We start from the raw sequence: 13,359 nt of genomic DNA, 5'->3' as shown, positions 1-13,359 counted from the left end.
GATTAAGTCTTAGAACAATATGTTCCCCTTCTGATCTGTCCTTAATCCTATTTCTTACATACCCAGAATCCTAATATATACTAATTATAAGAGAGGAAAACATTTTTAATTGATTAGTTTTTATTTATTTAGTCTAGCTCTGTGGTTTCAAAGTTCTATTAATTTGTTGTTGCTGAACTCTGTCATGTTATTGGTCTTTAAAAGGAGAACTAGACCAAAATGCTGCATTTAAGCAATCTTCTCAAGTGTTAGCAACCAGGAATCACTTTGTTAGATATTTTAAAAATGAACAAAATACCACATTAGATACTCCCAAAGCTAAGTGAGGGCTGCATAGGGCAAGAACAGTCACCCTGCTTTAGGGTTTTAAGACACTTAAAGACTTTGGGATTCTTGTACTGCCACCAATGCTTCAGTGGAACTGTCTAAGTAATTTCTCAAGCTTCTAAGAATGAAAAGGGAAGTAACTCCCTGAGACGCTAGGACAATGGGCATAAACTAGCCTGAACTGACGTAACTGGGAGGTATGGTTCCCGTAACATTAGGAAGAAGCAAGCTTCTGCTCTGTTTTAATATGCTACCTCTAGTTTATTTGTTTCCAATAGGAGGCAGAGGTAACAATGATCCTAGCCTGGATAAGAAACTGTCATACTCTCAGATTCTTTCTGAATGTAAACATTAAATGGCACCCCTAATTACTTCAGTAACTAGGTTTTTTCCTTCATAATTTAAAAGCACAAATGACCATTTATATACTTTGGTTGTAACGGGGCTATGATCTATTAAACATCTACCTAAATATGTAGATTAGAGGCTTTATATTTACTTACTTAACATATCAACCATATACTTACAATAGATGATTCAAGAGTCAAGTAGAAAAATAAGATCCAAAACAAACTTTATTTAAACAGGACAATAAGGGTATTAATAACTCAAATACTGAATAATTAATTTCAGGTTGACTACAAGTCCATGATTCACCAAGATTTCTTTATGGAAGCAGTATAAAATTACATTTGGTATTTTTCTCAGTTCTCTGGCATTCTTCAAGCTTGCAAGGATTCAGAACACTTTAATGATAGTTTGTTGAAGAACAATAAAATGGGATGATGTCCTTAGAAGTCAGTCTCTCACAAAAAAGACATTATATCCAAGCTCTATCAAAGCCCCTGCTAGTAAGGCCCATAAAGGAATGAAGACATAGGACAGATTCATGGTAGTAAACTGTTCCAGTTTAGCACAGAGTGCAAGGCAGAAGGCTAATTTAAGTAACATTGCAATCAGGTACCAGGCTTTTTTTTTAATGTTGTGTGATCCATGTCGAGGGTCAAAGCCAGACTTACATCGCCCAGCCATTTTCACAATCAGCATGACAAGAAGGATAGTATCAAATATCCAGACTGGAATAAATATGAGGAACCAGTTCCAAGGTGCCTTCTCATCCAGTTTCAACACCAACATGATCAAGAAGAGTAATGTGAAAAGCCAGGTGAGTAGTACTCTCTGAGCCAAGGACATTCTCATTTAAACAGTTTAAAGAGGCTGTTGCACAGTCGAAAAAAGGGAAATATACCTTAAGAGAAGGAAAAAAAGTCATGATAGTTTTGATAACAGAAAAAAAAAAACAAAACATTTCTACTCCTGGTTTACAAAGCTGGCTCTTTTCCACACACATACTTCCTAATTTTGAAAACATTCTAGCATTCTTCCTTTCATAATCTACAAAATTTGTAGCCATCTTTGACAATATCCATCATTCCTTGTAACTGTGACAAAATACAATTGAGTCTATCCACTGGGTACAAGCTCTATTCAGAATGTCTTGAACAGGAGTTCCTGTTGTGGATCAGTGGGTTACGAACCTGACTAGGATCCATGAGGATTCGGGTTTGATCCCTGGCGTTGCTCAGCGGGTTAAGGATCTGGCATCGTCTTGACCTGTAGTGTAGGCTGCAGATGTGGCTAGGATCTGGTGTGGCTGTGGCTGTGGCACAGGCCGGCAGCTGCAGCTCCAATTTGACCCCCTAGCCTGGGAACCTCCATGTGCCGCAGGCTCAGCCCTTAAAAATAGTCTCGAACAGTCTGGTTCTTTTCATTGCTGTCACACAAGTCCAGGCACTCATGATATTTTTTTTCTGCAATGCAAGGATGTTCTTAACCTTTCTTTGTGCATTTGAACACCTATAAAATTTCAATTAATTTCAAGGAGTACAAAGAAAAAGCATTCAAAAAGTGAAAAAGGAAGAGGTATCAAGTTAAGAGGGGAGTTTTAACAAGGAGGGAACAGTTAATAAAAATTAAGACATTAAGTAGAATTCCTATTTAAAGAGGTTATTGGGTTATATGATATAGAACACATTGATAACACTGGGTTTTCACATAGGTTTTCTCTTAATCTGTGAGTCTTGCATTTTTTTTTTTCCCCTTATTCTAGCCACACCAGTGGCATATGGATGTTCCTAGGTTAGGGGCTGAATCAGAGCTACAGTGGTAGGTATATACCACAGCCATAACAATGCTGGATCTGAGCTGTATTTGTGACCTACACTGCAGCTTGTGGCAACATGGGATCCTTAACCCACTGAGTGAGGCCTGGGACTGAACCCTCATCCTCATGGACACTACGTTGGGTTCTTACATGCTGAGACACAATGGGAAGTCTGAGTCTTGCATTTTTTAATTAAATTAAAACATCAAATTAAATGTTCATATCAAAGTTTTTTGTTTTTGTCTTTTGTCTTTTTAGGACTGCACCCATGGCATATGGAGGTTCCTGGGCTAGGGGTCTAATCGGAGCTGTAGCTGCTGGCCTACGCCACAGCCACAGCAATGCCAGATCCGAGCTGCATCTGTGACCTACACCAGAGTTCACAGTAACACCGGATTGGATCCTTAATCCACTGAGCAAGGCCTGGGATTGAACCTGCAACCTTAAGGTTCCTAGTCAGATTTCGTTTCTGCTGTGCCATGACAGGAACTCCTCATATCAAAGTTCTTATGGGAGTTCCCATTGTGGCTCAGCATTTACTGAACCCAGCTAGTACCCATGAGGAGGCGGGTTCAATCCCTTGGCCTCTTCTAGTGGGTTATGGATCCAGTGTTGCCATGAGCCGTGGTGTAGGTCACAGACACGGCTCGGATCCTGTGTTGCTGCAGTGTAGGCTCGAAGCTACAGCTCTGATTCAAACCCTAGCCTGGGAATCTCCAGATGGCTCAGGTGCAGCCCTAAAAAGACAAAATGAAAACAAAGGTTCTTATGAATATTACTTACTATCCAATAATCGAAACCACTTTAAAAGCTTTTGATGTTTTGTGATTATTAGATGCTAAATTATTTACTAATCAGGACAATTCTGGGATACCTGGTACTCCTCCCAGAATATTTTCTTACTATTTTGCCCTTCCATTTTTTTCAATGCTAAAATTACTAATTCTTGGAGTTCCCTTCGTGGCTCAGTGGTTAACGCATCCGACTAGGAACCATGAGGTTGTGGGTTCAATCCCTGGCTTTGCTCAGTGGGTTAAGGATCCGGCGTTGCCGTGAGCTATGGTGTAGGTCGCAGAAGAGGCTCGGGTCCTGCATTGCTGTGGCTGTGGCATAGGCCGGTGGCTATAGCTCCGATTGGACCCCTAGCCTGGGAACCTCCATATGCCATGGGTTCGGCCCTAGAAAAAATTTAAAAATAAATAAATAAAATAAATAAATTACTAATTCTTAAAAACTTGGAATTTTGATTGGGAATGAATTCATCTATAATACTTAGGTATAAGCACTTATTTAATCTTCACATAGAGGTTTACAGTATGTTGCATATGTATTCAAAAATTTTATATCAACCTTGTGACTATCTGGAAAAAGGATAAATAGTACAGGAAATCAGAAGCCAGGTTGCATAAAGTTGGGTGACAAGTTAGCAGAAGATAATGAAATGCAAACAGCTGACAACATTTTACTCCTTTGAAACATGTGGAGAAGATGAAAGATATGACATATAATGAGGTTGATAAAGGAAGGTTCAAGAAGAAATTTTCAGTAAAGGAGGAATCTATGATTATAAACTGAGGGTAATATGCTATTGGGAAGTGATAGCCAGGATAAGAGAGGAAGGACACTTGATGGGTACAGGAAAAGATCAGAAGGTAATGAGAATGGTAACAAAAGCATGAGTGATAGCAGGAAAATAAATAAGGAAGAGCTGAAGAACCTGGCTAGATGAATCAAATGCCCTAGACTACCATGTTTAAGTAATTATAATTTAGGACTAACTTTGATTACTACATATCTACTTTAAACAGTGGGTGGCTATCATGGTGCAAAAGTATATGTGTTTTATTTGAAGAGTGACCTAAGAGTCTCCTAACTCCCTTCTTTGCCTTATATATATCTGCTTGCTCACAACTTGTTTACTTTGCTGGCAGATACTTCATATTGCAGTATAAAAAAACAGATGTTTTGCTTCCAAGAAGGCATTTTCTGTTCTAGTCTTCTTTTTTGGCCAGAGGCTACCACAGTGGAATGGGGGACTGAATTTGGAAGAGGTGGAGAGGTGCATACTGATTAAAAACTACAGGTGGATTTCACACTGTAAACTGAATTTGCCAAATTCCAATTTCCAGTCTGGCCACTTTTGTGGACCTTTAAAAAGTTTACGATAATACACTTGCTTAAACATAACTTTTCCATCAGCCAGCCATTGGATGGATCAGGCATTTTTTTTTTTTTCCTCATATAGGACTGAGTAGCAACTGGTCATAGGAAGGGTAGCAGCATGCAACACAGGTACTTTAATGCTGGAGAAGAAAAGGCTGCAAAGAACGCAGTCTTGTGGTTATGTGGGATACAACAAAACTTCCTATGCACTGTTATTAAACTGCCCTCCACTAGGATGCACTCTGTAGATACTTAAATGATGCTTGAAGGATTGTGGATCTGGGGTACAGTGATGACATACAACCCCAATTTCATTAATTTTGGGGGGGGTGGGGGCTGCACCAGTAGCACATAGATGTTCTCAGGTCAGGGATCCAGCCTGTGCCACGACTGCAACTCAAGCTGCTGCAGTGACAACACAGGATCCTTAACCTCCTGCACCACAAGGGAACTCCTCAGTAATTTTTAAATAGATTGTCGTTAATTTAAGCTACTGTATTTGTTTCCTCCTCCTACTCTTTCCTTAAAGAAGGGGGGGGTCGCATACCCCAAAACAAAAATTTGTTCAACTACAACATTTCCCACTTGAGGTGGTTTATTTCTGATACCTGAAAGATAGTTAAGTATTAGTCCATATACTTCCTTATGCAATGTTAAAACCTAAGTTGCTCCTAAATGATAAATCTTAAGGGCCCTGTCCACAGTTCAGTGTCTCAGTAACAGCTGTGTATGGACTTGATAATTTGTCCATTGTGCTTGCCACACCACCTTCATTTCCCTCTCTCGCAACTGCCAGTACACTTCGAAGTTAACTCGCCCCATCCCAAAGACAGTTTTGCTTAATGAGCCCACAAGACAGAATTCCTCTAAACAGCGAGTCACTTTCGAAAGGTTCCTGCTCCAACAGCCTTGGTCAACCTGACCATCCTTCAAAGGAACAGCGATCTGCTTGCAATCTAACTGATTTTCGGGCCTACCTGAACCTAGAAGGATAGTTCCTAAACTATCCTTGCCCTTTGTCTTCAAAGGCCTAAGATCGCCAGCGGCTCTCTATCCGGAACCCCCCTCGCTGCCCCGATTCGGCTCTGTGGGCCCAGTACATTTTGCAAATGAACGCAGCCCTTGCACGATATGATCCACAATGCACACAGGGACTGATGCCAAGCAGGTGTATGTGTGTGTCAGGCCGGGAGTGTGAGGGGGTGAGGGGCGGCGGCACGGCCCACGGAAGCATCTGGATGCCAGTGCCGCGGTAGTGGAAGGCAAGGGGGCGGGTGCACCTTTGGGGGGGATGCCAGCCCACTGGAGTCCTGGACTTACCTGGCAGCGCAGCTGGCCGGAGAGCGGAGAGGGGCGCAAAGATCAGTAAATTCGCCAGTTTGGATACTTGGCCTTTTCCACACTTTTTTCCCCATTAAATCCAGAACCCGTCACATGATAATCAAGAAAAATATCTCGATTCCGCCTCTTCAAACCACCACAGCGAAGGCTCTCGGACTTCTATCTCAGGGCCGCGCCCACATCCGGGGTTGTGTCTGACCGCCCTGGGCTTACCCTATAGGTAGAGAGGACGCCAATCTGGTTTTAGAGGCCCCTGTTCCCTGCGGTAATTGGGCCATTCGGCAGCCAGTGCCTACCAACCGACTTTTTCGTTCGATCGGGTTTGTCAAAAAGGCGGCAATAAAAGAAGCCACTGGGCCCGCCTCTCTACCTCTACGGGCTGGGAGGAAAGTCAGTCTAAGCGTAGCCTGGAGCGTCCGTGGCCCCATTGGGCCTATGGTTGCCAATCAGGCATGCCAGCGCTCGGCCCCGCCCCCGCGGGCGCCCCGCCCCGCCTTCGCTCTCCCAGTCAGCGCGCGGAGACTGCAGGCTCAGGCGCAAAATCCTGCGGGAGAGGGGGTGGGGCGACGGCTCTGGAGGCAGCGCGCCCGCGGGCAGCTTCGTTGTGACTCTTCAAGCTCTCGCGGCGGCGGCGTCGCACGCCTCGGTGTCTCCCGCGCGCACCCCAGCCGCCTCCTAGCGGCAAGGCACCCTCTCCTACGGTAAGAGCTGGCATCAGCTCCGCGCTCGGGCGTGCGGTGGGGAGGTCGTTGGGTTCTGACAGAAGGATGCACTGGACGAGGGGGGACAGCAGCGGGTGGGATGGAGGTGAGGGCTCTGGGGCAACGCGTCGCCCTCCACGCCTTTGAATTCTTCGGCAGCCGCCAGCACCTGCGCTCCGGCGTCGTCCGTTCTCGCCTCCTATCATTTGGCTGGTGGCGGAGGCTCAGCCTCCCTCCCCCCGAGCCCGCGCAGTCTTCGAGTCTTGATGGTGACGGGCCGAAGCCCAGCTCCGCCTCCCGCCTCTCCGCTCGCTCCCGCGGCCCCTCTCCTTTGCTTCCTTCCCCTGGCGCTGTGTTGGGGGTGCGTCGAGTCCTGGGGGGCGTGCGAGGCCATCGGGTGGGAGCCGGGGTCGGCAGGGAGCGGCCAGCTAGCGGCGGGAGGAGCGGACCGGGGAGGAGGGGGCGTCTGCGCGCTGGAAGCCGACTGGAGGGGTCGCTGCCCTGCTCTGCTCGCGCTGGGCGGGCAACAGTTTAGTTTTTCTGATTCCAGCAGTGACTGCGGAGCGGGTGCTGAAATCCTTGGCATGGGCCTTAAAGGGATATTTCTTGTCTGGAAACAATACCGCGGTACATCTGCGTGCTTCACCTTTTCTTATTTTTATCTGCCTCATGTTGACAGCCCGTGTCCTGGTATTGTTCCTTTGAGTCCTGGCTAGCTTTCTATCGCAACACCTCCTCGTAGAACTTCGGGGATTATTCTGCTACTAATTTATCACCCATTTGATTTTTAGCCTGGCAAAGAGAAAAAAAAAGAAAGAAAAAGGAACTGCTTTGTAACAACATATGCTGACTAGGGAAGTACAGAACCTGGAACATTTTATTAATCTCAGTATCTACATACCAAGTAATTTAAAAATTCGTGGTGAATATTTTAAATACTTTGTAATTTATACTTGCTTACTTTGTAAATGATATATCCTGCCTAGTTTGAAATTAGTTCGTTATTTGTGGTGTTTTGATTTTATAATTTTTGGCTAGCTTTAGCTAAATAGACATTTGAAGATATTTCTTTTTTTCCCCCTTTGGCCATAGCTTTAATATTTGCTCTTGTTTCTAGGGATATGTATTAAAAATTTTTTCCCCCAAGCTGGATTTTTTCATACATTTTAAAAGTTTTTTCGGAAGAATTCTAGAGAATTAGGAAACTATTCACTTTAGCCTAAGCCGTGAAAGAGCATGACAATTTTAAATCATAACTTTTTGGAGTAAGGGTTGCTAAGGTTAAGAGAAGGAAATGGGTATCCCCTGTCAGGTGTAGCAGCTCAGCCCCTAGATTCCAGAGAAATCTGGAGATGTAGGGGAAAATGAGCCATGCCTAAGACCAGGTAACCACAGGTGGTTCCAGGTAAATTTTCTTGCTGGAGAAATAGCCTGCCTCCCACACAGGTTAGTTGTCTGCATGCATCAGGTGGTATTAATTTAGGTGGTAGTAAAGTAGGAAGTGTATGTGTTCTAATTTTCAAACTTTCTGAAAATATGGGCACAAATAAAGTATAATATAGAATGGGGGCACCCTTGTATTGTCAGGCCCCCAAGGGTAAACTTTTTTTTGAGTCTAAACTGGCACTGGACAGTTGGCCTTAAAAGTCAAGTAAGTAGCCTGAGCAATTTTTAAGCCCTGAACTTTTATGGCTACACATTTAATGCAAAATTTCGAGGAATTTTAATGAAATAGGCTGCACTAAACTGAGCCAAGAAACATTTAGGGTGGCATATAGAAAAAAAAAAAAGAGGATCAAAAAATAGTTGGATTGCTTCTAGATTACCTCATTTAATCCTAATAATCCTAGCGGGTAGCTGCTGAAATTACTGTCCTCCCTATTTTACAGACAAAACATAGGTTAATTCATTTGTTCTAGATTTCTCAACCAATAAGTTGGTCGAGGTGGAACTGACATATAAGCGATCAGTTACAATGCCTATGTTCCAAGCTTTTGTGCTTTACCATCTCAGTAAAAATGGCTTTTAGAGATTTGGTTCAAAGAGACTAATCAGGGAGTTCCCATTGTGCCTCAGTGGGTTAGTATCCATGAGGATGCTGGTTGGATCCCAGGCCTCGCTCGGTGGGCTAAGGATCCGGCATTGCCATGAGCTGTGGTGTAAGAGACGTGGCTCGGATCTGGCATTGCTGCTCCCCTAGCCTGGGAACTTCCATAGGCTGCAGGTGTGAATCCTAAAAAGCAGAAAAAAAAAATAATAATAATCAGTGGAAGTTAATGCTCCAAAACCATAAACTGAATAACACTTTGAAGTCATTGTGTAATAGGCACTGTTGAGTATTGCTGGGGATATAAGTATAGAGTCACCTTCCCTATCTTTGAGGGACATCCCTTTAGTGGGAGAGGTAGATATTTGAACAAATAATGGTAACACAGTACAGTATGTACTGTGAGAGTGCTGTGGAGTCTGGTTTCATGGAAAGAGAATTCAAAGTTTAGACAGACCAGCATTTGAGTTCCTGTTTTGCTTTGTGACATTGAACAGGATTCCAGACTTTTTTCACCTTTAGTTTTCTTAAGTGTTAAGTGGAAAGAATAATACTTTATAAAGTACTGGTGCACTAGTACGCCCTGAATAAAGAAGAAAGAAAGAATTTTAACAGAGTCAAGAAGGGGTTGGAGATTTAGCAGGGAGCTTTATCTGGAGCCTTAAAGAGTCAGTGATAATTTTCATTAGTGAGGAGGGAGGGCATCAAACACAGAACACACAACTGGAGGCAGGGTCTCAGAACAGGAATATGGGTTGTGGAGGGAATGATAAGTAATTGTGACTCTGTATAGAAAGTATCTGTGAAGACCAAGTTTAAATGGCAATTATTTAGAAGTGTGGCTGGGTAATTTTGGTGGTTAGAAATTGCATACTTAGATAACTGAAATCATAGGAATATCTTGAGTTTGTGCATGATTACATTTTAATTCAGTATTTACCTTTTAATACTTATTTTCCATAGTGTCAGTTAAAACTTCATTGCCAAACATTTAAATTTCTGAAATGACACAAAATAGTGAGTTTTCAGGTGAGAAAAAACTACTTTCTAGAACAGGTGATTTTAGAGGACTTGGAAAGAAAATATGCTGGACTTCATTTTGAACAGGAACTGGGGCAGGAAATGGCTGTGGCTGAACCACTACCTGATAATCATAACATGATTAATTTTGACATTTAATGAGAAGAAGTAAAAGAGAAAAAGTGCACTGTATGCAGCTTTCCAGTTTCAGAAACAGTAGGGAAAGAAGCTATTAAAAGTGCACCTACAGAAATTTTGAAAACGTAGTTAAGCACTCATATTTGAAAGCACTTTAGTCTAACATTCAGTAAAATGTCTCTGACAGATAGCTAAAAGCTCTGTTGAACTGATGTGGTACAAGGTTTGGTGCTCTACAGACCTATGTCAAGTCCCAATTCTGTAGTCCACCAGTTGTCTAACTTTGGGCTCAGTATGTAATCTTTTCGAGGTTCAGTTTTATTTCATCAATAAAATAGAGATACATACCTTGCAAGATTTTGAAAATTAAATGAACTAATATGTGTAAAACACTTGATACATTGCCTGGCTTATAAGACTTGCTCAAAAAAAAAAAAATGTTGCTAGAGCTGTTCAGCTAAGTTGAACAGGTGTACTTTTTAAAAAAATAAGGTTCTCATATAGAGTAAGGAAACCAGAAAATGGCAAATGAACAAAGCCTTTTTAGGAGGCAGTGGATATTATATAGGTAACAGGCAGAGTTGAGTAAAGAATATAATCTTTGCAGCCTCATACAAAATAATGGAAAAGGTAAGGAGAGAGTTTCACATTCTCAAATTTTTTTTCTGAAGAAATTAGGTTAGATTCATTAAACCAGATAAAGCAAATAAATAGGGTTTCACCATTCTAAATGACAATAAAAAGATGACTGAAATTGGGTCTTTCGCACTGTGAATTAAGTATATATTGAAAGAGAATTACTTTCTCAAATCTTAACTACCTTCTTATCCCTGAAATTCTTTTAACAGAAAAAAGCCATTATACAGTTAATAGGGAAGGCTTTAATTGCAAGTAATTCTGGGATATAGAGCAGGTTAATTTACACAGATTCCTTTTGTGTTGATTCTGTGTGTTATCACATTGCCTTTTGAGCACCAAATGTTTGATTGAGCCATATGTTGAAAAATAAACACATCTTCTTGTTCCAAAATCTATTGCTCCTCTTCTATTCCCTCTTCTAACGAATGGTTCTTCTAATATTCTATCCAAGAATAATGAAACATCCTTTTACTTCCCATACCTTTCATGTCCAAATCAGTCATGCATCTGGTTATTCTACTAGTTATCTATCTTTTAATCATGCTGTATCCCAACACCCACCTCTAGTTAAAAAAAAATGCTCATTGCCACTGACTTATTTCATGTCCTCATCATTTCTTCCTGAGATTATTGTCATTGGCCTCTTTAATTTAGTCTCATAATAACCAGTTTGCCACTAGCTTCTTTTCAGAATGATTTTGCTGAAATACTGACATAACCGTATCAAACTTACATCTTTATTGTTTGCACATGATGATTAATAAATACTTGATCTCTCCATGCATCTTCAACTTAAGACAGTATTAAATGAGTTGCATGCTTATGCCTGGAGTTTTCCTTGTGGGAAAGATTTTAACTACAAATTCAGCTTTTTTTTTTTTTTTTTTTTTTCTTTTGCTGCACCCACAGCATGTGGAAATTCCTGGGCCAGTGATTGAACTTGTGCCACAGCAGCAACTCAAGCTGTTACAGTGACAACACTGGATACTTAACTTGCTCAGATTCAATTTCTGTAATAGACAAAGGGTTTGTGGTTTCTTTTCTCTTTTTTTGCTTTTTTTTTGCTTTTTAGGGCTACACCCACAGTGTATGTAAGTTTGGAGCTACAGCTGCCGACGTACACCACGGTTAGAGCAACATGGGATCTGAGCCGTGTCTGCGACCTATACCACAGCTCATGGCAACACCAGATCCTTAACCCATGAGTGAGGCCAGGGATCGAACCTACATCCTCATGGTTGCTAGTCGAATTTATTTTTGCTTCGCCACAATGGGAACTTCTGACAGAGGGCTTTTTATTTATTTCTTTTTGAGTGAACATCACTTATTTGATCATTCAAGGAATTTGAAATTTAAGTTGTTAAATTTATGCATAAAATTCTTCAGAATATTTCTTTATTATCTTTTTAATATCTGTAAGATCTATAGCAGTGTCCTTTTTCTCATTCCTTACTGTTAATTTGTGTATCTTCTCATTTTTTTTCCTGAGCAGTCTGTCTAGAAGTTTGTGTGTTATGCTGCTATTTTCAAAGAGCTAGCTTTTGTTTTTCTTGATTGATTTTGTGCTCTCAATTTCAGTGATTTCTTTATTATTTCCATTTTGCTATTTACTTTGCATTTTATTTGCTCTTTTTTTTGCATTTCTTTTTTTGCATTTTATTTGCTCTTTTTTTTGCATTTCTTTTTTTGCATTTTATTTGCTCTTGATTTGCTAGAATCTTTTATTTTTTAGAATCTTAAAATGTAAACTTAGTTCATTAATTTATTGTCTTTAAAAAAATTTTACTGGAGTATAGTTGCCTTAAAATATTATGTAGGGGGAGTTCCCATCGTGGCGCAGTGGTTAAGGAATCCAACTAGGAACCATGAGGTTGCGGGTTCGATCCCTGCCCTTGCTCAGTGGGTTAAGGATCTGGCGTTGCCGTGAGCTGTGGTGTAGGTTGCAGACGAGGCTCGGATCCTGCGTTTCTGTGGCTCTGGCATAGGCCAGTGGCTACAGCTCCGATTGGACCCCTCACCTGGGAACCTCCATATACCATGGGAGCGGCCCAAGAAACAGCAAAAAGACAAAAAAAAAAAAAATTATGTAGGTTTCAAGTGTACAGCAAAGTAAATCAGCTATACATATACATATATCCACTCTTTTTCAGATTCTTTTCCAATATAGGTTATTACAGAATATTGAGTAGTTTTCTCTGTGCTATATAGTAGTTCCTTGTTATATATTCTATATATGGTAGTGTATATATGTTAATCCCAACCTCCTAATTTGTCCCTTCTCTCTAATGTCTTCTAATATAATTTTTTTTAAATGGCCACAGGGAAATTGGACAGGGATTGAATCAGAGCTGCAGCTGTGACCTATACTGCAGCTGTAGCAACACTGGATCCTTTAACCCTCTGCACCAGTCTGGGGATCAAACCTCTGTGGCAACCCAAGCTGCTGCAGTTGGATTTTTAATCCATTTTGTGACACTGGGAACTCTTATAAATGTTTAATGCTATAAAATTCCCCTCTAAGTAGTGCTTTGGTTGCATCTCCCAAATGTTGATGTGTCATGTTTTCATTTTTATTCAATTCAAAAATCCTTGATGATTTTCCCTGTGATTTCATTTTTGATCCTGTTTGTTATTTATAGGTATGTACACAAGTTTCCCTGTATTGGGAAATTTTTTATATAGTGATTTCTCATTGAATTTTACTGTGGTCAAAGAGCATGCATTGCATGATTTAAATCATTTTAAATATACTGAGACTTGTTTTATGGCCCAGAATATAGCCTGTCCTGGTAAATGATTCATGTGCACTTAAAAAATGT

The 13,359-nt window shown here is 41.1% G+C and overlaps 2 protein-coding genes across 5 annotated transcripts in view; one reads left to right on the top strand and one right to left on the bottom strand.

The window, feature by feature from the left end:
• Nucleotides 1-884: 884 nt before the first annotated feature.
• On the bottom strand, nucleotides 885-6,308 carry TMEM60 (transmembrane protein 60). Its single transcript, XM_047754206.1, has 2 exons — nucleotides 5,975-6,308; nucleotides 885-1,576 (listed from the first exon to the last, which is right to left on the bottom strand). Exon 2 carries the CDS (start codon nucleotides 1,525-1,527, stop codon nucleotides 1,126-1,128), a length of 402 nt encoding a protein of 133 aa, XP_047610162.1. The 5' UTR covers nucleotides 1,528-1,576; nucleotides 5,975-6,308; the 3' UTR covers nucleotides 885-1,125.
• A 208-nt stretch (nucleotides 6,309-6,516) lies between these two features.
• Nucleotides 6,517-13,359, top strand: part of PHTF2 (putative homeodomain transcription factor 2) — a 126,355-nt gene continuing 119,512 nt past the window's right edge. For 2 of the 4 annotated variants that reach the window (XM_047754201.1, XM_047754205.1), the window contains exon 1: nucleotides 6,517-6,696. The gene's annotated coding sequence lies outside the window, so the exon portion shown is untranslated. The remainder of the gene's footprint in view (nucleotides 6,697-13,359) is intronic. The other 2 variants (XM_047754203.1, XM_047754204.1) reach the window with 2 other exon arrangements.

This window comes from Phacochoerus africanus, chromosome 11 (assembly GCF_016906955.1).
Source record: "Phacochoerus africanus isolate WHEZ1 chromosome 11, ROS_Pafr_v1, whole genome shotgun sequence".
NCBI lineage: Eukaryota > Metazoa > Chordata > Mammalia > Artiodactyla > Suidae > Phacochoerus > Phacochoerus africanus.
Note: the sequence above shows the minus strand (reverse complement) of the source record. Positions and strands in the feature narration are given on the sequence as shown.

Excerpts from the sequence above, each read along its gene's own strand:
- TMEM60 (XM_047754206.1), bottom strand. The coding sequence starts at position 1,527 with ATGAGAATGTCCTTGGCTCAGAGAGTACTACTCACCTGGCTTTTCACA.